The sequence below is a fragment of the Peromyscus eremicus genome, chromosome 2, assembly GCF_949786415.1.
Source record: "Peromyscus eremicus chromosome 2, PerEre_H2_v1, whole genome shotgun sequence".
NCBI lineage: Eukaryota > Metazoa > Chordata > Mammalia > Rodentia > Cricetidae > Peromyscus > Peromyscus eremicus.
Window position 1 is genome coordinate 128,065,803 of NC_081417.1, and position 27,219 is coordinate 128,093,021.

General features: G+C 48.2%; 1 protein-coding gene and 1 non-coding gene across 2 annotated transcripts; one reads left to right on the forward strand and one right to left on the reverse strand.

Annotated features, from left to right (window-relative positions):
- The first annotated feature begins 3,209 nt into the window (after positions 1-3,209).
- Positions 3,210-8,611, forward strand: Pdzk1ip1 (PDZK1 interacting protein 1). The gene is made up of 4 exons (XM_059256046.1): positions 3,210-3,371; positions 5,564-5,672; positions 7,450-7,545; positions 8,046-8,611. Exons 1-4 carry the CDS (start codon positions 3,305-3,307, stop codon positions 8,116-8,118), a joined length of 345 nt encoding a protein of 114 aa, XP_059112029.1. The 5' UTR covers positions 3,210-3,304; the 3' UTR covers positions 8,119-8,611.
- A 17,945-nt stretch (positions 8,612-26,556) lies between these two features.
- LOC131905462 (U1 spliceosomal RNA) lies at positions 26,557-26,719 on the reverse strand. Its single transcript, XR_009377970.1, has one exon. It is a non-coding gene; the product is annotated as a U1 spliceosomal RNA (small nuclear RNA).
- Positions 26,720-27,219: the final 500 nt, after the last annotated feature.

Consider the following 27,219-nt stretch of genomic DNA (forward strand, 5'->3'; position numbering starts at 1 on the left):
ACAACACAGGCCACTCTGCCATCACCACTGACTGGTTATATGCACTGTTAATTTTCCCTTCCTGTAACCCACCCTGAAAACAGGGTGGGAGTCAGGCGGGGGGGGGGGAGAGAGAAAGAGAGAGAGAGAGAGAGAGAGAGAGAGGGAGGGAGGGAGGGAGGGAGGGAGGGAGGAGAGGAGAGGGGGGAGAGGAGAGGGAGAGGGAGAGGGAGAGGAGAGAGAGAGAGAGAGAGAGAGAGAGAGAGAGAGAGAGAGAGAGAGAGAGAGCGCGGGAGCGCCTGGGATGGAGCCACACAGTGCCACCTCCTGGCACTAGGTAGAATGGCAGGCAAGATGTTGGAGGGAGGGAAGGTGGGAGGGAGTGGGAAACTAGGCACTCTTGAGGATCAGCACACCAGTTCCAGTCTGCTAGAAGGTTTGTCTAGGGGCCAGATGATGACAGATGAGAGCTGGGCAAGAAACAGGAGGGAGGACCTGAGTGCAGGATGGAACAGCTGTCTGAGGTGAGAACCCAGGTCCAGCTGTAAGTGAGCCAGACAACCAGGACCCCTTTGTTACCTCGGGGACAGGGATGTTGTTCATAAGACTGGGGAGACAAGCCTTTCCCTGAGTGAGAACTTCCAGCAATCAGGGGCCTAGCTTTAAAGCCAGGTATCCACCCCTCCACCCCCTCCACACGCCCCCTCTCCCTCCCACCCCACTTTCCGGAACAACTTGTTTTTGCTTTAAAGCCTGGAACTTTGACCTGGGAGCTGTTTCCTCCCTTGGTCACCTGGTGCCCTTCCTACTCATCCTCCCTTACTGTGCCCAAAGTATAGTTCTTGGAGTCTCTGACTCTGCTGGGGGTTTTAGGGAAGTTGGGGGTGCTTGGGGAAAGAGACTGGGTCTCCCTTGCTGGTGGCAAAGGTTGGGGTGTTCCCTAAGGGCATGAGCTAGTGAGTGGGTATCACCACCAGAGCTTCTCTGCACCCTCTCCTTGGATCTCTCCACCCTTGGCTGCTGGAGTAACCACTATTCTGGGATTTCATTTTTCTGCTTCATCCTTCCTCCTCTTCTTTGAAATACTGTATGTTGGGCCTGTGTTGATCCCTCAATTCGAACTCTCTCTCTCTCTCTCTCTCTCTTCTCTCTCTCCTCCCCCCTCCCCCCCCCCCCCCCCCCCGGGAAGCCATGTGTCACACCCATCCAGTTGCCCAAGTCAGAAACTTAACCTGAGTCACCCACTCCTCATCCTCTCTAGCTGGTCATGTGCCCAGAATCCACACCCTGGTTTTTTCTACCTCCCAAGCACTGCTCAAAGCCTCTTCTAATGCAGCCCACCAGTGGCTGCAGGACTCGCATTCCCAAGTCGGCCTCTCCCATCTCTGATGACCTCTTCATTTTCTCAAATGAGGATTTGACCTTGGTCCCCTGCCCCCTGCTTAAAACCAATGAGGGAGGCAGGGTGGATATTTGTTAAATTCCACCCCATTCCTTTCATTCCAACCGGTGGCCGTTCCCTGGCTGTTCATTAACGCCCGTCATGCCTGCTCCTCAGTGCTCCTGAAGATTCTCTGCCCACGTTAAGAACGGGTTACACGTGTGTGGGTGGTATCACTCAGCCCCCTGAAGAGTTTCCCGACAGCCCCCTGGAGTATCACAGACCCTCTGCACATGCATGAAAGCAGGCACACGCACATGCACACACACAGGAAGCAGGCTCAGGGCTCTCACCCTGGCTCTGAACAGTGGTTTGGTCATCTGGACCTCTCTGGCTGTGCCAGCCAGTTTCCTCTTCTTTCTGTCGACAGGAACTAGGGCGTGTGGCAAACGTGACTCAGGACAAGCAGTGCTGGGGAAGCCCTCACACAGGCCGGCGTATCATCCACAGTCCACCGCCAATGTTTAATGCCACAGCCATCCACTCTTAGCCACCTTCTTTCCAAACTCATCCTTTCTAAACCCGATCAAGCGGGGTTGATATTGGCTCTTCTGGGAACTTAGCTTTGTGTGGGACCTGGATCACAGGCTCCATGTTCTGTACTCAGGGACAGATGGACATGAGGACTGTGCCCTGGGCTTTCCAAAGTTTCCTGACTGCCTGCCTGGAGCCAAGAGAGCATGATGTCTGCTACCTGAGTGTCCACTGGGAAGGGCTGTTTGCAACGTCCTTTTAGCAACCCATACAAGCAACAAGAGACTGCCAGAGAATCCTTTCCCTTCCCTTCCTTAGGAAAGGGGTCTAGCCTGCTCTAGCATCCCACCTCCTATATTCTGGAGTGACTGGGGCAAGGAGGCCCACAATGACCTTCAGCCCCAGACTTTAGTAGGCACTTGGGTCTTCTTAGTGTCTGGAAGGTCAGGTGGATACGATGTGTCCTGTGGAGTGGGATGTGGGCTTCTGTGGGGCCTGGCTCTGTGGTGTCTGGGGACAGAAGAACTATTTCATAGCTACACCTGCCTATAGATTGGGCCCTGGCAGTTGGAATCATCCTTCCTTTGCTCTGCTCAACCTCCTCTGATGAATAGAGGTAGATCTGAAGGCAGGCATTGAGGCTTCCGACCAAGTCTAATCTTGTCTGAGGCCTGCCAGGTTACCAGGGACCAGAAATGTGGAACTGGGCTATGAGAAAGGTGTAGGGGACCACTGGATTGGTCAGGGTTGGGGACTGTGAAGTGAGGCTGTGTCTCAGGGGTGGGGACCCAGGGTCTGGCTTGGTGGGGGCAGAAACAGGTCAGGGGAGGGCAGAACGTAGGACAGCTCTGGGGAAAGTGGCCAGGTGAGCTTTCCCTGAGTTTTTCTTGGCCACAGCCCTTTTCCTCTGGCTCCTTGAGCCCAGCCACCAAGTGTCTTAACCTCTTTGTCAGGCCTCCAAGAAGCCCCACCCACTGAGCCCTTTCAAGGCAGGACTGAAAATGTGTCACACCTTTCCCTGGGAGCCCAGCCCCATTGCCAGGAAAGGTGAGCTCAGAGGGAGACTTCTGAGGTAGTCTGGGTCTTGGAGGAGGCTGGGACTTCCCTCATTCACGGGCCCATCTCCTCACCTGGCTTCTGACGGGGTACCTTAAATGCCAATTTGTTGGGCTGGGCATCAGCCAGGCCTGGCAGCTCATTTCCATGGGAGGAAGGGCAGTTTCCCTCCACCGGCCGGCCGGCCAGCCCTTCCTCCCCGCCCTCCCTCCCTTTCTGCCTAACCCAATCCCGTGCCTCTCGTTCAAGGCCTGACTGCTCCCCAGCTGATCTCATAAAAACACTCCAGACCTCCAGCAGCTCCAGGAGTCCGAACACCAGCAGTGGACCAAGGCCTTACAGCTGCCTGCAGCCATGTTGGCCGCCAGCCTGCTCATACTGGGTCTGCTCTCTGCAGTGGCACCTGCCAGCTGTCAACAAGGTAGGTAGCATTGGACAGGAGTACCTGGGCTGTGGGGAGGAGAGGGCTGGTCGGAAAACAGTGACCAGGGTAGGATGGGGTGGTGATCTGAGATACCCTGTTTTGGAATGGGAGCAGGCACTGGGCCAACTACAGTCCTCTGACTTAGGCTCTGTGATTTGTTTGCCTCCAGTGAGAAGTGGGGAAGCAGGGAACACCTTGGCTCTGGGGTTTAGGGAAGGGACGGGAGTTGAGATCCAAACCTCACAGCAGGAATTGCCCCAGAAACGACTGGGTACTGAGGGCAAGGGCTAGGAACTTGAGGTTGGGAGTGGTCCCAAGGCACCCTCAAAAGCTTGCTCTGGGCAGGATGGGTGGTTGTGGTGTAGGAGCTGTTCTAAGTCCTTGGCTTTGACCTAAGTCCTTTTGTTTTGTGTTGTTTTGAGACAGCATCTCTCTATCGATCCTCAGCTATCCTGGAAATCATAATATAGACTAGGCTGGCCTTGAACTGAGAGAGATAGGCTTGCCTCTGCCTCCCGTATGACCTAAGTTCTCCTTTCCTCACTTTTTTCCAGAGTAGCCCTACCAAGGGCATACTCTTCACCAAGCTCTTTCTGTTGTGCTGTGTGATCTTGAGGAAATTACTGCCCTACTCTGTTTTCATTCATTCTCAGTAAACCTCACCCCGCCTGCCTCTCAGAGCTGCTGCCAGATTGCAGGTTTGGAAGGGCTTTGTACCCAGTAGTCTGGTGTCAGCAGGGGGGAGGGGGCTGGCAAAGATGCTCATGTATATTTGCATACCTCTGAGTCCCATGTCTCAGAGGCCCTCTGAGAAACTGAAGTACCAGAGACGTCCAGTAACTTACATGGGTCAAGAAGGAACAGGTCTCAGACCATTTTTTTTTTCTTTTCTGCCTTTGACTCTGCCACTTGCTCCCTAGAGTCACAAGAGCAGGAACAGAGGTGGTCCCTGGTGTCGTGTGAGGAGTTAGCTGTAAGAGCCACAGGAGAAAGAAATGGGAGAGATGCCCTCTAGGGTTGTTCCCAATGCCTGAGCATCATTGGCCAGAAAAAGTGATGGGCCTGAGCAGTGTTTCTTGGCCAGGGTAGGGAGGGATGTACCCAAAACAAAGGCCCTGGCAGAGCAACGATACTGTGTATCTTCTGCTGTCCAAGGTTGCTAACCTAGGGCTGCCATGGCTACAACCCAGAGAGTTCCAGGATCCTCCCTTTTCCGCCTCAGAGACAGTGCTAAGAATAGGCAGAAGAGCATCGAGATGGACTGAGTGGGAATGAGGCAAACAGATCTTTTGATGCCTAGCTTCTCATAACATAGGACGACTCTAGTCATAAAGGCAGGACCCCTCCCTGTTCTCTCTTTCCTCCCGAGGCTCTTAGCTGCTGGGTATCTTGTCTTTGGAGAGTGAGGGCCTCAGCCTAACGGGGAGAATGGTTTTTCTTGGGGCTGCTGGTGGCCTGAGGGCAGAGGCTTCTGAGAAGTTTTAGGGGTTGAGGCTGATGTCAAGGGTGAAAAAGAAGGGGTACAAGGCTAGACCTTAACCTAGTACCTGACCTTTGTGTCCTGGCTACACTGCTGGAGAGGCTAAAGGGACTCCAATCTGGAACCCACCCTCCCCTGCCATCTTACCCCTCTTCCTTCCCTGCACCCCAGATGAGCAGCCGGCCCCGAGCAGCCCAGGGCAGACCTCACCCTTCCTAGTTTTCCCAGAGAAGCTTTCCGATCAAGAACTGGATCTGCTAGATGCCAGCCTTAGCCTGGCAGCTCTGGGCCAGCGGGGGAGGAGGAGGGGCCACTTCCAGCTGACAGGGCCTAGGTCAGCCACTGGGGCCGCCCTTTGGTCCCTGTTTTCTTGCACTTCAAGGGGGGCCCTGCGCGTGACTGTAGAGGGTGTGTGTGTGTGTGTGTGTGTGTGTGTGTGTGTGTGTGTGTGTGCAGGAGGGAGGCTCTGGGAGCCTGGACCTCAGAGCAAACCCTGAGGCATGTCCCCTATTTGGCTGCTCAGGTTTTCTTCAGACTCTAGTAGGCTCTAAGCCCCCATCCTTCCCTCATACTTAGGAGAGTAGACAGGCCTTACTGCTTAGGTCCACTCTGGCCATTCAGATGCCTCCCAGGGCCCTGTCGAGGCTGTTGGCCTTCGACACGGTACCCAGACCGCTGTGTGCCTGCAGCTCCTCTTCCTTTTTTCCAGGTCTGGGGAACCTTCAGCCCTGGATGCAGGGCCTTATTGCGGTGGCCGTGTTCCTGGTCCTTGTTGCGATCGTCTTCGCTGTGAACCACTTTTGGTGCCAGGAAGAGCCGTGAGTGCTGTGTGAAGACTTGGGGCTGGGCAGCCCCTGGTGGTCAGGGTGGCCCTAGAACCGATGTTTTTACTCTAGCAGGGGATGACCTCAGGAGCTCTGGCTCAAGTCTTACCACTGTGAGGAAAGGAAACTGGTCCTCAAGTTCCCAGGAAGAGTTAGGGACAGAACCAGCTCTGAGCCTTTCTGGCTCCCAGGCCTACAGTCTGCGGGCCTCATGGCTCTCTCATCCCCCCCCCCCCCAACCTCCCTGCCATGAACTTGGGAGAAATGTCTTCTCGGTGTCTCAGTTTTTGTTTCCACCTACGGAGTTGGGATGAGAGCCTGGCCTTCCTCCTGAAATAGAAGACCTCAGCCTTTTGGAAGGTCAGCTTACATGTGGTGCAAAGGGCCTCACAGGCACACAGACTAGATAAACAATTTAAGTCAAATACAGTTGAAGGAAAGAAAGTTCAGAGTGCAGGACATAGCCTGAGCTGGCTTGGGGGTTGGGAGGGGGTTGGTTAGCATGCTTCACTGACTGCACATTCACTCGAAAACCTGACACACAAGGAGTCAAAGGACAGGATGGTGCAAGAAAAGTACACTTGAGTCCCAAGTTTGGAGCCTGGCACTGGTACCAGGCATGAACGTATGGAGATGAAGAGCCCCCTGGGTAAAGCTACCTTTGCCTTAGGGGATCTTCCCCCAGGTCTCACCAAGGTGGCCTGGGGACCCAGCAGCAGCCCTCCACAGCCTACAGAGTATGTTAAGGGGCGGAGAAGGGAGTTCCAGTGTGAGGCTGATGAGGTCAGTAAGACCTGGCAGCACCAATGACCTGGACTGGGAGTTTTATGTCAATGCAGCTGGAATCAGTGGATGAGATGACCTTAACCAGTCCTCGTGGCTGTTCCAGAGGGGTGCATAGTGCGTGAAGTCTGCAGGTTTAAAGACACATGAGGAGGCTGAGTATGAGGCTGGATAGTCTGGACCTGGAAGGGACAGAGCAGTTCAGAAAAGGATGAATGGATCTAAGAGCTGTTTGGGAGGAAACCTGGGAGTTGACGGTGGGAGGCAGTAGGGGGCACTAGAGGAGGAAGTACAGGGAGGACTCTAAAAGCCTCCCTGGTGCCGGGCGGTGGTGGCGCACGCCTTTAATCCCAGCACTCGGGAGGCAGAGCCAGGAGGATCTCTGTGAGTTCGAGGCCAGCCTGGGCTGCCAAGTGAGTTCCAGGAGAGGCACAAAGCTACACAGAGAAACCTTGTCTCGAAAAACCAAAAAAAAAAAAAAAAGCCTCCCTGAGCAGAGGACGCTGAAAACAACCTGAGTAGACCTGGGTGGGACATGTCTGGTGTGACTTGCCTGTGGGATGTCCGAAGACAGCTGAGCAGGTTTAAGGGACCCTCACAAAAGCAGTCTGAGGAGTTGGAGCCGAGAGCTTTCTGCTAGAAATGCTTTGTTTCCCCTCTCTCTGCCTTCTGTGACCACTAACCACATCTCCTAATTTGGGATGTACTCTGAGTCCTGTTGGGTCCATGATCTGAAGGCAATGGAAAGGGACCTGGGACTTAGGATAAGTGTCTTACAACTACCTGTGTTCCCCACTTTCCTCGTGGATCAGGCAAGAGGATGTGAGGCCTGAGGAGGAAGAGACTGGAAGCTGGTGTCTGCAGGGCCCAGAGGAAAGCTGGGGTGCTCTCTGTCTTGGACCTTGAGAACCAGGTCCCAGAATAGAGTCTCCTTGGATGGGGTGGAGTGGACAGTCATTGATGAGCTACTGATAAGCTTCATTTCCAGGGAACCTGGGAGCATGGTCATGATCGTTGGAAACAAGGCAGATGGGGTCCTGGTGGGAATGGACGGCAGATACTCCTCAATGGCGTCTGGTTTTAGGTGAGATGCTACCGGGGGGGGGGGGGGGGGGGAGCTGGGAAAGGTGTGTCAAGCAAAGAGGAAGAGCTGGTGGAGTGAAGAGGGTTCTGTGAGGGGTGTCCCATGGAAGACAAAGGTTCAATTTAGGGAGAAGGCTCAGACAGGGCAGGGTCTTTGTAGGATAATGGGCATCACAGGGAGAAGGGACTCAGTGGGGGAAGGAAGTCAGTGAAAGAGGGAGTGAGTGGGGGGACTCTGTGGGAAGGGAGTTCTTAGGAGGCTCCCTGGGGAAACCTTGTAAAGGAGGAAGGAACATGGGATTTGGGTGGGGATGTTTCTGAGGGGCCTCCAGTCCAGGCCCACAGGTCCAGATATGTTTAGGGGAAGGGCTCTTCTCTCCCTGCCCCTCACTGGGAGCCAGATGCTAATTCTGGAGAGAAGTCCTGATGCAGGATGATGAAGAGGGAGAGAAATGGGGGAAGGGAAGCTAACGACCCAGTAAGCCCTACCTCCCTTTCCAGGTCCAGTGAGCACAAGAATGCCTTCGAGAATGTTCTGGAGGAAGAGGGCAGGGTCCGCAGCACACCCATGTGACAACCTCATCGATGGCCCCAGTCCCCAGGCTATAGGGCACATAGAGTTGATGCCCACCACTTCACCCAGTCACTGTTCTTCAGGAATCTATTAACAGAAGCTGCCCCTCACAGCTCTTTTGAATCACAGCCATCTCAGCCTAGGGCTCAGACCAAGCTGAGCACAGGATGTGAAGTGGCCCCGGGGTCTTCCACCCAATTCTGAGGAGCCTTATAAAGAGACACCCAGCCCCTCCCCTTTCAACTCCCTCCTCCTGCAACCATGGAAGCGACTCTTATTTCTGGGAAATAAAGACTTTTTATACTTTCGGGGCAAAGGCTCAGACCCAGCTTCCAGGCTCCAAGCAAGGCCTCCCCCATTTTGTTTTATAACTGCCTTCTAGGGTCCATTGCCATTGGACTTACGGATTACAGGAAGCCCTGGACCCATAGGGCAGCTAGAGACTTAGAGGCCTAATTGGAGAGGCTGAGGCTGTGTCTAGGAGGGAATGAGAGAGAGAGAGACAGAGAGAGACAGAGAGAGAGAGAGAGAGACAGAGAGAGAGAGACAGAGAGAGAGAGAGAGAGAGAGGAGAGGAGAGAGAGACAGAGAGACAGAGACAGAGAGACAGAGAGAGACAGACAGACAGAGAGACAGAGAGAGAGACAGAGAGAGAGAGAGACAGAGACTCCTCTGGAGCCTGGGTATGTGTGGGGAACTCCCTACAGGTGTGGATATGTGTGGGAGAGTTGAACTCATCCCTGCCTGTGGGTGGCCCTTGTCTCTTCAGACTAAACCCCTTCTTTGCCTAGAGCAGGCAGGAGATCTTCTCAGGAGGAAGACCCTGTTGAGAGTTGGGTATTCTGGACATCCTCAACACTGGTCCATTTCAAAATGTCTTTCATCTATGGATGGCAGGAAGAGACCTTTGAGCTGAGATTTCCCACTCTGCCCTTGTTCAAGGCAGAGCCCTTCTACAAGAACACCCCTCCCCAACAGCTCACCCTCCCCAGATCTTCTGGATTTTTCCTATACAGCACACCACCCACTCTGCCCAGCTCTCTCCCCTTCCCAGGGCTCCAGAGTGTTGGGCTAGCATATGGAAAAGAAAACTGTGGGGCAGAGACGGAGGAAGCCCAAATCTGTGTCCCCAGTCTCCTGTCACCCTACTGTGCGACCTTGGGAGAGGGACTGTCACTCCAAGCTCCCTAATCCTGTGTGGAGGATTTGGCTAGTCTCTGGCAGAGCTAGAATAGAACCAAGTCCTCACCAGTGTCTGGGCTCTCAGCCCTGGGTGGGATGGGAGCCAGGGGAACCCAGTCTAGAAGAGAAGAGACAAGATCTCTGAGGCAAGTGCTTGCCTGACCCAGCTCCTCTGTGTCTGTGTGTCTCACTGAACAGCATCTGTCCCCCTGTCTGTGGTAATAACCCCAAACAGACTCATTTCCAGAGCCAGTGGACGGTGTGGCAAGGCCGGCCAGACGTTTCTCTATTACCAGTCTCACCTTTTCAGAGCGTCCCTGCTGCACACGCTACTTTGTGGTCTAAGGCTTGCCTGAACGCCTCAAGCAGTACCCACAAATCATCTCCCTGGGGTTTGGGGGCCAGACTGCAAAAGAGGTAGAGGTCGGAGCAGAGAAGGGAAGTAGTGTTTCTGCTCTAGGTCTCCCTGCCTTGCTGTGTGATCTAGGGTAAGTCTCCTTCCCTCTCTGGTCTTCAGCTTTAGGGACATTGATAGTTGCCCCTGTGATGATGCCTCTAGGCATATGCCCTCTGTGGATTTCTGTAACTCACACGGGTCTCACACATTGCTGCCACTTTAAAGTGTGCCTAGTCTCCCTTTTCTTGATCAAAGCAGAAAGCAAAACCAGGGGGCCAGGCAGCCCAGCTTTTTCTCACTGAAGGATAGACAGAGAATGGTAGAGGCTAGGTCTCCATTAAGGCACAAATATCCCTGGGATCTTTTGGCTGCAGATCGGATCCCCTTGCAGGTGGCTACATTCCTTCCCACCTCTGTCCCCAAGTTGTGTGTGTGTGTGTGGTGTAAGAGGGTTCAATTCAGCCCCCTTTATGCCCCCAGTCTGCCAGGGCCAGGGCAGAGGCATCTGTGAGGTGTTGCCAGGAGAGGCCTGCTTCCACCAAAGCAAGCCCTGCCGTTAGCGGCCCCACCTCCCAACTGCAGGGTGCCCTGCCTTGACCTTACAGCCTTGGTGATTGCCCCTGGAGGACCTAGGCTGACACTGACCTACAGCCTTCCTCCCCCACTCCATGTTCCGTCCTGACCAGGGGCTGGGAGTAAGGGAGCGCCCACCCCAGAACCGCCAAGACCCCCGTCCTTATCGCCAGCTCCCACCTGCCGGCCTGGTCGGATCAGGAGGGAAAGAGGCTGGGCCAGGGCCAGGCCGCTGCTTAATGACCCTCCCGGGGCCTAATCTCAGACTGTCAGCCGCTCGGTGCCTCGGGCCGGCTCCTGGAGGAGGCTGATAACGCAGCAGCTGGGCCTCCCACCATCTTCGGGGCCGCAGCACGGGTCCCTGGGGGCGGTCTCTGCGGGCCTGGGGCGGAGCTGGAGGCGAGTGTCCCACCCTTGCGGGGGAGGAGACGCGGAGCTCCCGAGAGACCAGGGGCGGGGCCGCACCGACTCACTCCCCTGCCCACTCCCCATCCTTTGCTTTCCACGTAAGACCTCTCCGCCGCCGTCCAGTTTTCCCTTTGTCTCTTTCTTAGCCTCTTAGGACGTTTTTGTTCTATCTTCTGTACCCGGTCCAGTCTCCCCCTGCTCCGCCTCCGCTCCAGCTCGAGGTCCGCCGCCAGCTCCCTCTCGCGTCCCTTCAGCTTCCAGCCGGTTCTCCCCAGTACTCCTTATTTCCAAGCTTCCCTAAGGTCTCTGCTTGGCTTATGCACCGGGCACCGGAACCTGTCGCTTCCATGGGTCACCTCATCTCCAGCGGGCTGGTCGCTACCACCAACTCTGTGCCCATGGAGCTCTTCCGCTGTTTGGGGCAGTCTAGTTCATTCTGATTCCTGGAATAGGACTTGTATCCTTCTTTCCCCTATTCCACCCCAAAGGTATGACTCTCACAGGGTGACATAGGTCCCACCAAAGTCAGGCAGGAAGGGAAACGTCCACTCAGACTGTGCGCAGGTAGAGAGTGTGAAGCAATGCTGACTAGTTAGTCTTGAAGGGGAACTTGCCTTCTGTGGCTGGTTTTGATAAAGGCTGTCTACCTACAGAGTGGTCCCTGGCGTGGGACAGAGTGTCGGGTGGAGGAGATGAGTTTCAGGTTACCTCCCTCACATTCAGTAATGTGAAATGGGTAATGTGCAAGAAATAGCTCATGCTTCAACGACTGTTAAGTCAGGCAACTCTTAGAGCCTCCTCCCCCAGGCCAGGGGAAGGAGGAGTGTGGGGCCAAGTCACATGCTTCCTGGTCCTCCTAGACCACACTCAGAAGCAAGTCAAAGGACTGGAGACATCAGAACTTTCCTTGGTGCCTAGGCAGAAGGCACCTGCTTCCTGACAAACCGGGCTGGAAGTCTCGACTCCATAGCTTGCCTAAGCTGCCGTCAGAGGACATGGGTGCCAAATCCCAGCTCTAAGCTGCGGTCTGTGGAATCTCTACACGTCCCTGCCCAGTGAAACTGGTGCTGTAATAGCTTCCCTGTAGGCCTACTGGGAGGAAACAAGGGCAGCCTATGTGTTGACATTGCTCTCAAAACTTGCCAGAAAGTAAGCCGCCTGAGAAGGTGCCTCTCCCTTCCATGCACCTCCCACACCCAGCCTCCAGGCAGCCCCAGCCCTGTGCTTCCTTGGTCTATGCACTCATCCTACCTGCTCCGCTGTGCCATTGGGTCACTTGTCTGTGTCCAGTTCTAGCTCCAGCTCTAGAAGCCCACCAGAGCAGGAAGGGAGCCACTCTGCCTACATCACTGGTACCTGTGACAAGGATGGATAGGGTCAAGGGCAGTTGGGGGAAGGTGAAAACATACAAAGGAAGGGAACTAAACTCTAGCAGTCTGTTCACCTGTCTGTCTGTCTGTCTGTATCTTTTCACTCACATGGATGTGGATACATACAGGCATGCATATCCCTCCCTCCACAGGGTTGAAGGTCAGTGACGGGCTTGCCTGGACATCCTTGGTCATCTGATCGTCAGTTTTGAAGTGGCCAGCTCTGCTGCCATCTGGTGGCTGTAACGCTGTGGGAAAGGCTGATCAGAGTTGTTTTAATTGAAAAGTTTTATGATCTTGTTCTGAAGTACAGGCTTGAACTTGATGTGGTCCTCCTCAGTCTCTAGTATTACAGGTGTGAGCCCCCCCTGACTGGCTTCAGCAGAGCTTTTGAATATCTGGTAGGGATCTCCTTAAGTGCTCAGACTCAAACCTTGCCTGGCTGAGTTGTAGGAATCTCTCAGTTATGCCTATGTTTACTGTATCTCCTGCCATTTCTGAAGGGGGGCACGCTCTGTTAGCTGGGGTCAGGAGAAAGAGACACACAGACAGACAAATAGACAGACAGACAGACAGACACACACACACACACACACACACACACACACACACACGCGCGCGCGCGCGCGGGGGGGGGGGGGGGAGAGAGAGAGAGAGAGAGAGAGAGAGAGAGAGAGAGAGAGAGAGAGAGAGAATATGAATCACAGTATCTAGCAAGTTGGAAGATGTTGGAATGTTGGAACCAGGACAGGGTGCAGAGGTCTCTGGTTCCTACATGGACCAGCCTTGTACCCTGCAGCTTGGTGTGGGCTTGTGCCACTTAGACAGAGAGGCATCTTTATCCAATTTTCATAGGCGTCATGGAAGCCAGTGGATGGTGCTGAGGATGGCAGAAATCAGAAACCAGTGGGGAGTGTGTGTGTGTGTGTGTGTGTGTGTGTGTGTGTGTGTCTGTGTGTCTGTGTCTGTGTGTGTGTGTGTGTGTGTGTGTGTGTGTGTGTGTGTGTATGTGATGAAGTAGCATTTACAACCATGGGGAGTTTAGCAGCCTGCAGAGGGACATGGACAGGGCCCACACTTGAGGGGAGATTAGGAGTGTGGTTTTGGTCTGAGCCAGAGGTCTTGCTTTAGGTTGGGTGCTCCCTGTGTTGTTAGTCCAGGTTGGGGCTGGAGAGATGGCTCAGAGTTTAAGAGAGCTCATTGCTCTTCCAGGGAACCAGAATTCAGTTCTCAGCACTCACGTCAAGCAGCTCATAACTACCTGCAACTTTAGGGACCCAATGCCCTCTTGTTATCTGTTTAATAGGGGTGGTGTGAACAGTAGAAGAAACATTGTTGTGGGATGTCCACTGCTCGGACATGGGTTTAAGTCAATAGAAAGTATTTAGCCAGCTAGCAACAAAACTGGGTTTTTGGGATCACAGTGTAGCCTGAAGCCTTTCTTAGGGTGAGCTTTTAAGTACAAAAATCATGTCCTGAGTTGACATACTTCAGTTAACAAAAACAATTTTAGCCAGAAGCAAGGTTAGTACATTTAGAGACTTCCCAAAAACTATGGATTTTGATGGATTAGGCCTTTGTTTTAGTTTTGGCAGGTGGTGCTGTCTATGTGCTGAGTTTTACAGCTTGAACGGTGCTTTAACTATGGAGTCAGTTGTGCTAAGGTCTGGGGGCCTGCTCCATTCCCCACTAATCTAAGTGGGTGAGTCTAATCGTGGACTCATCCTACTCTAAAGAGGTGCAGGTCCTAAGGACCATTAATTTTGCTGAACTGATATATATTTGGCCATATAGTTTAAGATTCAGGCCCTCACCAGTAATTCAATTGGAATGAGATTAAAGATCCAGCCACTCGTGAGTTCAAGGCCATCCTGGTCTACAGAGTGAGTTCCAGGACAGTCTCCAAAGCTACACAGAGAAAACCTGTCTTGAAAAACAAAAAACAAAACAAAACAACAACAAAAATCCAGGCAGTAGAGTAGTTAGCCAGGAAGACTAAGAGAACAGAGACTGGTACCAATTATCTGATTAATATCTTTCTTTCTCTCTCTATTTGAGTTGTTTTTTAAACAGTGATGGCAAGATATTTTAAATTACTCCTGATCAATTAGCATAGAAACAACAGTTTTTCCCCAAAGTCAGACATAGTTTTCTTTATGTCATGAAAAGTAAGTCTAAGGCTCTTTAATTTTGTAGGATCATTTCTGCAGGGGAATCTAACTGTTGTTTCAATACCTCTAGGTCCTGGTCAACCTGTCTACTTAGTTTGGAAGGCATCAGAAGAGGTATATTTAGTCAAACCATTGGCACATGCTCACCAAGTAGTCTCGGGGCTCTGTAATATTGCTGTTACCCAGATCAATTAACCTATAAGGCAGAATAGCAGGCATCAGAATGAGGGGAAGTGCCTAGATTAAAGGTTTTGGATATTAGACAAGTTTTAGTCCCTTGTTTAAGTTCTTTAATACTAATTTGGGCTGCCCCCAGTCGCAGTGAGTTTTGTCAGTCACTGGGTTGACAGTCTGGTTAGTTCCTCTTCCTATGTATATTCCTATTCCTGCCAACTGCTGGTCTCTGAGCCTGGGAAGCAGTGAGGGAGATCTTTCAAACAATCTCAGAGGGGACAAATTCCTTCCTATATGGGGTCCTGCGGGCCTGAGCAAAACAAAGGAGGAGGTCTATCCACCCTTTGCTGGACTCCAATGAGAGTTTTGTTAGTTTCTTTTAACTCCCTGTTTATCATTTTTACCTGGCCAGAACTCTGAGGTCTATATGTACAACCAAGTTTTCAATCTGTGTCTAGAGTTTTAGATATTAATTGAGAGGTTTTGGTTATGAAAACCAGGTTGTTGTTGGGCCCATTGCTATAGGGAGGCCAAACCAGTTCCTGGAGGAGGTTTTAAGCTACTATTCAAGCAGTTTCTCTTTAAATTTTCTAAATGCTAATGAGAAAGGAACAACAGCTGTGGAGAGACATTGGATAATAATAATAAAAAAAACTACAGCGTTAAATCAGCCTGTATACTTTAAAGATATGTTGACCTCAGAATGGAAACCAGGGTATGTGTTACATTGGGGACAAGGTTTTGCTTTTGCTTCCACAGGAGAAGAAAAGCTATGGATACCATCAAAATTGATAAAGATTAGATTTGAACAAGAGAGACCTATTGATTAAAGGAGGTGATAGTTCATCAACCAGTGTGACTATTCAATCTAAACTAACTTACAAGACTAACAAATGCTTTTCATTTGATCAGATATAATTTGCCAAAAGGGAAACTCCTCAAAGTTAGGGTTGGGGCAGGGTTTTGTTTTGTCTTTCCAGGAATCAGAAGACCACTGGACAAATGGGACATCTGAAGAAAAATGACAAATCATCCAGAGAAAATGTTCCAAGAAAAAAAGAGTAAATTGGCCTATTAGTATATCACATTTCAAACAGGATAAAATTTCACAAATCTTCCCAAATGTTTGTTTCTGCTGTTCTCCACAGACACATAATACAAATGGTCTTTTTGTAGTCCTAGTTTAATTAAAAATTAAAGCTGGCTTTAGAGTTGGAGCATGGCCCTCTCCTTCTCTAAACCCTAGCATGCATGTTAAAAGGAAAATCCAAAATCTCTGTCTCATGTCAGAAGAGCCACCTGATATGGGACAGAATAAAAACCAAATTAAGGGACTATACTATTGCCAATAATCTCATAATCCTTTGGTTTTGTTTTGAATCTTTAAAACTTTTCATAAGGTATAAATATTATCTCAAAAATTTTAAAATTAATATGTATATATTTTAAACTTTTTTGTCATGATATTAATGGTCATATAGAGTACTAATTCGAGAAAAAGCCTTCATCTAGCTTCCTGTACATGATTTTAGGTTTTAGCCCCTATGAAGTAATTAAGTTTTTGTACTCTGGATGTACATACAAATTATGGTCCTTTAACCTCTTCTAGATCTGTTGCATATGACATTTAAAATGTTTAAGTTTTCTGCAGTAAACTGTGATCATGCCTAACAGTGGCCTTTGACATCTCCAAAAGCAGGATGGGGTCCCACAACAGCAATTCCGCCAGGACTATGGTAGTGCCACTAAGCTGACAAACACCACGCAAAGATCGGCTTTGGACTACAAACTGCTCAGGACAATTTCAAGGTGGCTGGCTGAGATGGTCCAGCCTCACAGACTACTCTAGTCAGGACTTGAGACGAGCCCTGCACTTTCTCGTTATACAGAGACCAGACAACAAATGATACAGCTAGCTCTCCCAGGACTTGAAAATTATCCCATTTTGGGGGTCCCCTAAAGATGCTGTAACGCCCAGACAGTAGGAAGTAATTTTAAGAACGCAATGCCCACATTTCCAAGAGGTGGGATGGGTAGTTTTTGGTCGTTCAGTGCTTTATGGATATTTGTCATTGTTTAGGGGGTTTGGTTACAAGTTGTTATTGGTAATGGTCAGGAAAAAGGCTTAACAAAGGAGATTAGATACAGGAATCCCATTCTAAAATGAAAAAGGGGGATATAGAAATAGGATAAAAGGGTAGATTTTGAATCTACTTTTAAACCAAAAAAGCAACTACTAGTCTTAGATATTTTACATTGATATGGATTTTTGTATATTGATACAAATTTGAGGTTATTTTTGTTGTACTGTATATATGTTTCTACTCTTTTTTTTTTTTTTTTTGGTTTTTTGAGACAGGGTTTCTCTGTGTAGCTTTGCGCCTTTCCTGGAACTCACTTGGTAGCCCAGGCTGGCCTCGAACTCACAGAGATCCGCCTGCCTCTGCCTCCCGAGTGCTGGGATTAAAGGCGTGTGCCACCACCGCCCGGCATGTTTCTACTCTTGTTTAAGATATTTTTGTACAATGATATAAATTTAAGGTTATTTTTGTTAGAACTTATTGTACATACATTTCTATTCTTATTCAAAGTATTGTGCTGCTACAGCTCATCTAACAATGTAATGTAAATTTCTGGTCCTTGAAAGTTATTATTACAAACTATTTTGGATAATAAAGAAATGCAGGTTAGTAGTTAGTCACCTATTACAATCAAACTTGTAGTCAGGTTTGTTTTCAAGGTCAAACAGATATATTTTAGATAGACAGGTCATCTTCAAACACTTCAGAGACCTACAGAATATGGCATTTAAGATGTTTTAATAACATAAGGTTTCTCTCTCTCTCTCTCTCTCTCTCTCTCTCTCTCTCTCTCTCTTATGACAATGAGACATGTCTGCTCCTGGCAGCACCAATGTACTTTAGAGAAGATGATGGGCATTGAAGAAACTCCATATGGAGTTTACTTTCTTTGTGGTAAATGTTAGCCACTGGGCAAGAAACTGCCCTTGCCTTGACTGCTGACAGTATACTGTCTAAATTGGACAAGCAGGATACAAAAGAATGTGACTGCCAAACTTTGCCAAGACAAAGTGGGACAATCCTTCAAAAATCCTGCCTTACAGAAAAATCTGTAGGTCTGTAGGCTGAAGATGGATGCCCCAACATTGCAGAGGAACCTTGGGTGGCTGTCCAGGCAGCCAGCTGTTTCTGTCATTTCTTAGTTTTGGAAGTTGTTTGCTCTGCACTTTCTGTTTACTCAGATAATACTATATCCTCAGGTCTCTGATGGAGTTGAAGACTAGATAGTTATCATTTTCCTTGTTAACAAAATCAGAAAAGAAACTCACAAAAGAGGTGTAAAGTGTATAAGGTTGAGAGACATAAAAAATAGTTTGGGTTAGTAATGCAAGTTAGGATAGAAAGTGAATTAGGTACATCACTTTGGACTCACCAAGATAGGACAGATAATGGAGTATTTTCTCTGAATTTGTCAAATGCTAATGGACTAGACATTGTTAATGTAATTACTGCCTGTATATATTTATATATAGTTATTATAGTTATTGTATATAATTTTTCTATGTTAGTTAAAACCTTCCCTTTTTATTTAGACAAAAAGGAGGAAATTTTGTGTGATATTTTGTTTGTGTTCTGACAAATAGAGCTTGCTTGGAGTCAGAGGGCAGAGCTAGCCACTAGTTAACCATAGAGATCTGGAGTTCTGTACAGAGAGGAGACAGGAAATGATAAGGTGGGGCAGGATCTTGGCCCTTTTATATTCTGGAGGAACAGAAGAGGAAGGAAGCGACTGTGGCTGCTTTCCTGATTCTCTGACATTTCAGGTTTCTACCCCAATCTGACTCTTGGTTTTTATTGATGAGATTAATTAGATTTACACATCACGACTGAGTTTGTTTTGTGTTGACTAGTTACTGCTGGGCGTGGAGCCTCCCTTAAGTGTGGTTTGTACACCCAATGAGACTCTATTGGAGAAAACTGATTTTTTCTTTTTAAGTGGTTATCTATTAGAGATAGATCCTGGTTTAGGGGTTGGGCTCATGTCTAGTTCTCCTCTCAATATCGGGACCCTATCTGGCTTGTATCTGTGTAGGTCCTGTGAATACCGCCACAGTCTCTGTGAGGTCTTATGTTCATCATTCATACTGTTTCCTTGTGTCATCCATCCCTTCTGGCTCTTACAGTATTTTGCTGTCTCCTCTTCTGCACAGCTCCCTGAGCTCTGAGCGGGGGTGGTGGTGGTGGTGGTGGTTGATGAAGATATCCCATCCCATTTAGGACTGAGTGTTCCAAGATCTCTCACTTTCATACACTGTTCAGTTGTGGGTCTCTGTATTAGTTCCCATCTACTTCAGGAGGAAGCTTCCCTGAAGATCGCTAAGCAGCACCTGATCTATGGGTGTAGCAGAATGCCATTAGGAGTCATTAAATTGCTATGTTCCTGCAGCAGTACTAGTGTTTGCTTTTCCTCTAGGTTCATGGCCTATCTCAGATTCTGGGCCACTCAGGCAGTGTCAGGCATGGGGTCCACCTTATGAAGTAGGCCTTAAATCCAATCTGATCAACTGGTTGGTTACTCCCACAACTTTTGGTGGCACACATTTTTAATCCTAGCATTCAGGAGGCAGAGGCAGGGAGATATCTCTCTGGTCCTTATAGTAAGTTACATGCCAGACAGGACTACATAGTGGGATCTTGCCCACCGCCCTCCACCCCCCAAAAAAAAGAAAAGGAAAAGAAACATTGCATATGAAACCCAGAATAGCACCTAGCACATAGTGCACAGCATATTAATTATTTAATAATTATTTCCACTGTTATATAATGAACTGGATTGGATACAAGACCTAGCTAGAGTCTTAGAACCACAGCCCAGTTGATTAATATGACATCATGGAAGAGGCAGTGCTTAGCCAGGGTCACATGTGGAGGTGTACGAGAGGCAGCTGGAGGATCTCACCACCCCCAACCACAGCTGGTGGGCATGTGGCATTCAGGGCCCTGATGCTTTCTGGAATCACACCTCCAGAGGCATGGACATTCTAGGCTGGTTCTGTGAATCGGTTCTACATCACCGAGGTGAGCACACGTATGTAGTGGACTCTGTCAATAAATAAGCAGGCCTTTGGATTACTCCAGCAGTGGGCTGGGTAGTACAGGGTAAGGATGGTAGGGCTGGGGCTGGCATGAGGAAACAGGTAACAGAGTAGCAGGGAGAGGAAGGGAGAGGGTGGAGAAGGCTAGTGGAGGTATTTCAGGTCCCTAGGGCTAGTGAACTGGAGCAAGAGGCTGAAAAGGGACTGTCCTCAATCCAAGCTTAGTGATGAGGATGATGCTTTTTGACAGCATTTGAGAGCTCCTGTGTGTGTGTAGGACACTTTCTGACTGTCAGCTGGATCTTCCTGGGATGGCTCATGTTTAGAGGAGAAAATGCAGCTCAGAGAGAAGTTCCACAGCCAGCTAGGGACATTGAACCTTGGTGTTTCAACTTTAAATTCATTGTTACCTATAACCTAGCCAAAGGCTCCCTGTAGGGTGTACAGGTGAAGTGGAGAGCTGAAGAAGAAAGGCATTTACCATTGCAGAGCTTGTGGTCCCTCAGGGATGGCTCGTCTAGGAGGGTGGCTGGAACCCCTTCAAGAAGCTAAGAGGATACTGACTCTCACTTGCAGTTTCGACCTCCATCTCTCTCACTTATTCTTCTACCCATAGCATTTCTTGAGTCTGCTCTCACCAAGGATTCTCTAGTCCCACCTTCTTGCTATAAGATACAATGGTCTCAGAGTCTTCTGTGTTCAGGGACAGCAGCCATTTTCTTCTATGGGCCTGTTCCTGATTACTTGCCTTGACTACTCAGTACCCCTACACTTGAGGAGGTGTTGTTGTTCAGTCAAGGTGACTAATTCAGAGCCCCAGGAGACAGTGAACACTTCTGTCTATAACATTCGAATGCCCAACACAGTCCTGTTAGACAGTTTGTTGAATGATTGACATGGGGGCCTTATTGATTCCATTCATTGACAGGAAGTGTCAACTTCAAATGAGCACCTTCAGCCGTATCTCCTCACCTATGATGCCACAGGTACCTTAGGTCCCCAGAGGAATTCTTGATCTTCCCCAGCTGAGACCCTAGTTCTGTAAGTGGCATCCATTCACCCAGACCTGAGACAGGGGCCACTCCAGTCCTGCCTCAGCTCCATCACTCTCTGACGTTCTCCCTCCCACCTCACGGCTTCCCTGATTCAGCGGATGATTTGCCTGGATGTTTGCAGCAGCCTCCTCCCGCAGCAGCCTCCTCCCGCTTCTCCTCATCACTCTTCTGCACCCTCAGACCTCTGCCATGCTGCAGTCAGAGAGACATTCCAAACTGCAGATTCAGCCAGGTTCCAGTTCGTTACCTAGAGAGTGATCAAGGCGTGTGTAGCCCAATGTCTCTTCTGTGCTTGGGTCTGGAGCCAAGCTTCCCTGACAGATGACAAATTTCATCTGTCAATTTGACTTTAGTGTGATGTTGGTTAAGTAATTGACTAAGGTACCTCAGTGCCCAAATACACAAATTAGAGCTAAATAATTCCCATCCCATGAGGCTGCGACAATCAGGAAACGAGTTAGCCTATCTTCAGAAAGCCTACAGTCAACACTTACTGAGTGTCAACAACTGCCCCTCCAACTTCTGCTTAGGGGTCTTGTATGCAATGCATATGGTGGCCACTAGATGGCCACACCGTGGTTCAGCCTTCTTCCTCAACAGCCACCTCCCTTCTCATCACGTTCTTTCATGCCTCATTGCCTGTGCTGTCCATGCTTTGGATTTCTGGTTTTCTTTTTGCAGGCTTCAGCTCCTGCAGGATAGCTCTCTGATATCTCTTTGCACACTACCCTCATCAGATGGGCCCAGCTCTGGTCTGTGAGCTTCTGGAGGACAGGGCATCCACAGAAGAGCAGGTGCAGTGCTTGCATATGGAAGTACTCCACGTTTGCTGAATGAATACCCGCGTGTTAGCCAGTCCCAGCTAGACATTTACATTGGCTGTTTGACTTTGAACAAGTCACTTAGCCTTTCTGGGTCTCAGTTATCTTATTTCTAAATGGACATTAAAATGAGGATGCTCCTTAGGTTTGCTGTAACAGTCTGGTGTCAAGCTCTAGTGTGAGAATTGCCATGCTGTAGACCCAGGGACACCATGTATAGATATAGCATCTGCCTGCCAACCACTGCCCATGCCCACTGCCACCCTACCCCAGCCCTGTTACATGGCTCATTTGATAGTATTAGAGTTTGTTTACCTCTCCCTAAGGACCCTTTTAATGGAGGGTGGGGGAGCCTAAGCTTAGTCTGGAGCCCATCTGGATCAGCTGAACCAGGAGTCTCCCATGCCTGGAAAGCACAGCTTCAACATGTCCTTTGCTGAAGCACCTCAAGTCAACTGATCATTGTGCCTCTTTCCTCTTCCTGAGTCCTCAGAGCTTTGTCCAGGGTAGAGTTGAGGGCCGGGTCCTGGCTCCTCCCCATAGATCTCTCTGTTCTGACACTGTCTGGGTCAGCATGACCCTCCTATAATTATACAGCCGCGCCTTAGAGGGCATTATGGGTGTTATTAGGACCAATTCTCAGGAGTGGAGCTAACTAGTCAAAGACTGAGCCCTTCTGAGGCTTTTGCAAGGTGATGCTTTTTTTTTTTTTTTTCGGTTTTTCGAGACAGGGTTTCTCTGTGTAGCTTTGCGCCTTTCCTGGAACTCACTTGGTAGCCCAGGCTGGCCTCGAACTCACAGAGATCCGCCTGCCTCTGCCTCCCAAGTGCTGGGATTAAAGGCGTGCGCCACCACTGCCTGGCGATGCTTTCTTTTTCTAAAGGGTTGAATCCATTGGCATTTAATCCTTAAGCAGTGGAAACAGTGTAGTATGGGATTCCAGCTTGCTTTGAGGGCAAATACTTCCAAAAGCTGTTTACAAAACAGGTGCTCTCTTTGCCAAGTACCTGTTTTTGTGGTGCTCCCCAACTAGCACTGCTTGAAGTATCTTCAACAGCAAGCAGAGGACATAGCTGTAAGAAAACGAAAGTGAGCTAGTAACTTCTACTTTTCTGGGGAAAGTCTGGAGTCTGAGAAGAGTGACTATTGATGGGCTTGCTGAGGAGGTGTGAGGATAGTTCTGGCTGGAACTTCTGTTGAACAAAAGTAATGAAATAGATGTCTTTTCTTATTCTTGATCTAAGGAGAAAGTCTTTAGTTTTTCAGGATAGAGTGTGATGTTTCCTGTGGGTTTTTTTTTTTTTTAAAGGCACAGGCTTAGTTTTTAAAAGCTTAGTTTTAAAGGTATTTCCTTCTAATCCCAGTTTATAGAGTATTCTTTTTAAACTAGAAAAAATACTGCATTTTGTTAAAAGATTTTCTTGTACCAACTGAGACGACCATGTGATTTCACCTCTTTATTATGTTGATGCGGATTCCACTGACCAGTTTTGTTTGTTTGTTTGCTTGTCTGTTGTACCATCTTTACATTTTAGAACTAAATTCCACTTGTTCATGGTGCACATGGAACCTTTTCTATTATAAAGTATTAATTGTAAGTATTGGGTCTCCCAGATTTGGGGTTGCCCTTGTGGAAAATTTTTATTCATTGATAGCATATGTCTGTGCTCTTCAGGGGAACATGCTTTTTTTCTTTTCTAGACAGCTCTAGCTTGCCTGGAATTTGTGTAGACCAGGACGGTCTTGAACTCACAGAGATCTATCTGCTGCTGCCTCCTGAGTGCTGGGACTAAAGGCATGCACCACTACCCCTGGCTTGGGGAAATATTCTTAAGGGCATTTGACAATCTCCGGCTGATGTTCATCCACTCATTGTACACTGCCAGGTGGTAGTGTAGACAGTAAACATGGGATCCACCCATGGCTACAGTTATCAATGGTGTGTGGTTAGGTAGATAGATCTGGACTCCACAAATTAATGTTGCAAGTATTAAGCAAGAAAAAGGATGCTGTCTTAGTGGCTATCATCTCCTGTTTGAGATCTCAGAGCACTGTTCCACTAGTGACCTTTGAGCAATACCTGGTGGCCAGCAAAGTAATTAATAGAACAATGGGTGAGAGTCAGGGGAAGAAGGAAGAAAAAAAAATCAATGTTCTTTTGAAAAAATTTTGTATTTTTGTTTTCAGTTCAGGGGACTGAACCCAAAGCCTTGTGCTTGTTAGGCAACTACTCTACCATTGAGCTACAGTCTCAACCCTCTTAATAGAAGATATTTTAGAAAAGATTGACAGAGATGCTTTACTGCTCCACTTATAAGGGGAATATTCACATTGTTTTCTATCATAATGGTAAAAGGACTCTGAAAACCATATATTACATATAAATTATATATAATTGATAACATTTTTTGAACTGTACCAGTGAGTAAAAGTTATATGTTTTTGTCCTTAGATTGTTCTGAGACAGATGTGACTGAGAGTGAAATGACTTGCCCCGCTAAACCGGTAGGGTCCATTACTAATTATGGCCATTTTCCATGCTTGTGAAGGACGTTAAAGCTGAGGACTCTCAGTGAGGTCTATGTACGGGCTCTTGGATTGGCCAATTAAATAATAGACAAACTGCATTTTTGTGTTTTGAGTATGCACAAGATTCCAAGAGGAAGATCCATGACTTCTTTAGATTTGTTAAACAATGCATGAAGCCGGGCGATGGTGGCTCATGCCTTTAATCCCAGCACTTGGGAGGCAGAGGCAGGCAGATCTCTGTGAGTTTAAGGCCAGCCTGGTCTCCAAAGCGAGTTCCAGGAAAGGTACAAAGCTACACAGAGAAACCCTGTCTTGAAAAACCAAAAAAAACCCCAACCAAACAAACAAACAAACAAAAATGATGCATGATTTAAAAAAGAAAAACAATAAAAGATGACATTTGACATAATCTGAAGCTTGGCTGGACATTTCAATCCTCATGAGAAAACCAAGACCAGTGCTTAAGAAATAGCATCTGGGGCTGGAGAGATGGCTCAGCGATTAAGAGCACTGACTGACCTTCCAAAGGACCTGGATACAATTCCCAGCACCCACATGGTAGCTTATATCCATCTGGAACTCCAGTCCTAGAGGATCTAACACCTCCCTCTGGGGGCACTACACACACATCGTGCATAGTCATACAGGCAGGCAAAACATCCATACACATAAAAATAAATAAATATTTATTATTTTAAACTGAGCATCAGTTTTTGCTTGTGTGTTGTCTCCAGGTTGAGTGCAGCTGGAGAGCAACGTGAACAAGTCACAGTATTTTGTTTAGGACTGTGTGGCTCCTTTAAGATGAGTGTTCCCTTGTGCCATTGCTGGTTTTGGAGTGGCTGTTCGGTTATGGATGTCACCCCATCCTTTTCTAGTGTTCATTTTAACACCAAAGTTATGACAGATAGTTGGACATTTAAATAGTTTTGAAGCAAAGAGTAGTGATCTTGATTATTTGGAGAGAGATAAAGGAAAGCACTGTTCACCTAAATAATGGCCTCCTATAACAATAAGGCCTCAATGAGACAATTTAATTCTCTTTCACATTGAAGCCTTGAGGAGGCAGATGGCCTAGAGCTAGTGGGATGGTTTGCTCTATATGTCGTCCAGACCTCTGTCTATCTTATTCTGTCATCGTCAACACACAACTTTCAGGAGTAATGTAAGTGTCAGTAGTTTCTGTCACCACATCTGTCTTCAGGTGAGGGAATAAATGGGAAATGGAGGTCACACACCTTTCCTTTTGAAGATATTAGCTGGAGACAGAACATGTCACTTCTGTTCATAGTCTGCCCCAAATTTAAAACCATGGTGTGTCTCACTGAAGGACTATAGGCTGGGGAGACAGCTCAGTTGGTAAAATGCTTGCTGCTGAGTTTGGATCCACAGCACCCTGTAAAAAACTAGGCATGGTAGTTTGTGCATCTGTAATCCCAGTGCTGCAGAGGCAGAGAAAGGACAAACCCTGGGGCTTTCTGGTCAACCCAGCTGAATTGGTTAGCTTCAGGTTCAGTGAGAGACTCTGCCTCAAAAAATAAGAGTGGTTGAAAAAGATACTCATTGTTGGTCTTTGGCCTAAACACACGCATGCACTTGCATGTGCACACACATGCAGAGAAAGATTAAGAGAGAGAGAGAGAGACAGACAGACAGACAGACAGACAGACAGAGACAGAAAACTCAGTAGCTGGCAACTGTGTGCCCAGCTAAGGATTCCATTTATACAGGAGTGGATAGAGGATGTGGGAGGGATGCTGAGTCATCTCTGCTATTAGCAGACTGTAGTGTAAGCGGGGACTGTGACAGATCCTTTAAAATAGAAACAGTATCTGGGACAGTGCTGTTCATGAATGAGTCACAATATGCAGAACTCAATAATCAAGAACCATCCAAATTTCCACCAGGCTACAGGTTAACTTGTAAAAGAAGCTTCTGGGTTCTTCACAAATGTAGCTACTGTTGTAAGTTATGGAGTAGCTCAGGCACTCCTGGCCGTACTCACTGCCACCATCAAAGCTCCTATTTAGTTTTACTTGGTCAAATACCAGTTACACAGTGAAGCAAGGGAATCATTCCCTGGGTAGTTGGTGGTCTTCTGCAACTGTGCCTATGGGCACAGAGGAGACAAAAGGAATGAAGGAGTTGTGTTATGGTTATGTGAACCTGTCAGATGCTTCTACAGGAAGCAGTTGGTATTATTGCACTTGAAGGCTAAATTCTCTTTATCTCTTTGTATATTATTGACAAGACATGGGTTTTATTAAGCCTGAGATGATGGGTTTCCTGTCTGGTTAAGGGACTTTCCCTTCTTGCACTCTGCTTCCTAGTTTATCAGTGCTTTTGGTTGATAGCAGAGCTATTACATAGGATTTCTCCGTAATCAAAATGTCCAGAAATGCAAAGGACTGATGGACGCCTGGTAGAGAAGGCTGGTTCCAAGGATCGTCCAAAGTCTTCCTATGATTGGACAGGATGACCTAGGTCAGTTTCTCAAACCTTGGATTCTTTCATTCACACTTCCAGCCAAACAACAAGTTCTCCTTACTCTCCCAAATGTCATCAAAGACACTCACACATTTATTTCTGTTCAGGTCCACTGCCACCACCTTTGGCAAGCACTATCTACTTTTTTTTTAATTTTGGGGACAGCATGAACACAGCCCCTCACTACGACAAATTATGAAGGCTGGTTTCCCACATTTGGGGAAATCTCAGAGGTCAGCACATCTGGAGTGCAGTAGATAAACCTTCCCTGGGCAAACCACCTTCATGATTACGGTGTCTCTTCTGCCAGGTAAATATGCGGCACTACTCTTGTCCATGTCTGAGCTTTCTAATTGTGTCCCTTTCTTCTGGTTTCCACTTTTGCCCTCTGTAACCTATCACTAGTCTGTCCATTATCCACGCAACAGATGCAAAGCTACCCCTCCTCTGCTTTTTCTCTCCTGTAGCTCAGGCTGCTCTTAAATTCCTGATCCTCTTGCTTTAGCCTCTCAGGTGCTGGAGTTATAAGTATGCATAATCACATCCAGAAAAACTTCCTTAGAATGCAGTTCACCCTAGTTCCACCTCTGGTTGAAAGCCCTTCAAAGGGCTCCTTCTATACTTAAAAACAAATCTAAATCTCTAGATAGGTTCCAACAAGTGATGAACTTAGAAATCATTAAGCAGTTCCCATTCAGGCTACATAAGAATAGTTAGCACCAGAAACATGTGTAGAATATTTTTGTAATATTCTAACTTAAGACTTTCTTATTCAAGATTCAAAACTAAGAAATCATAAAGAAAATTGTGTATACATT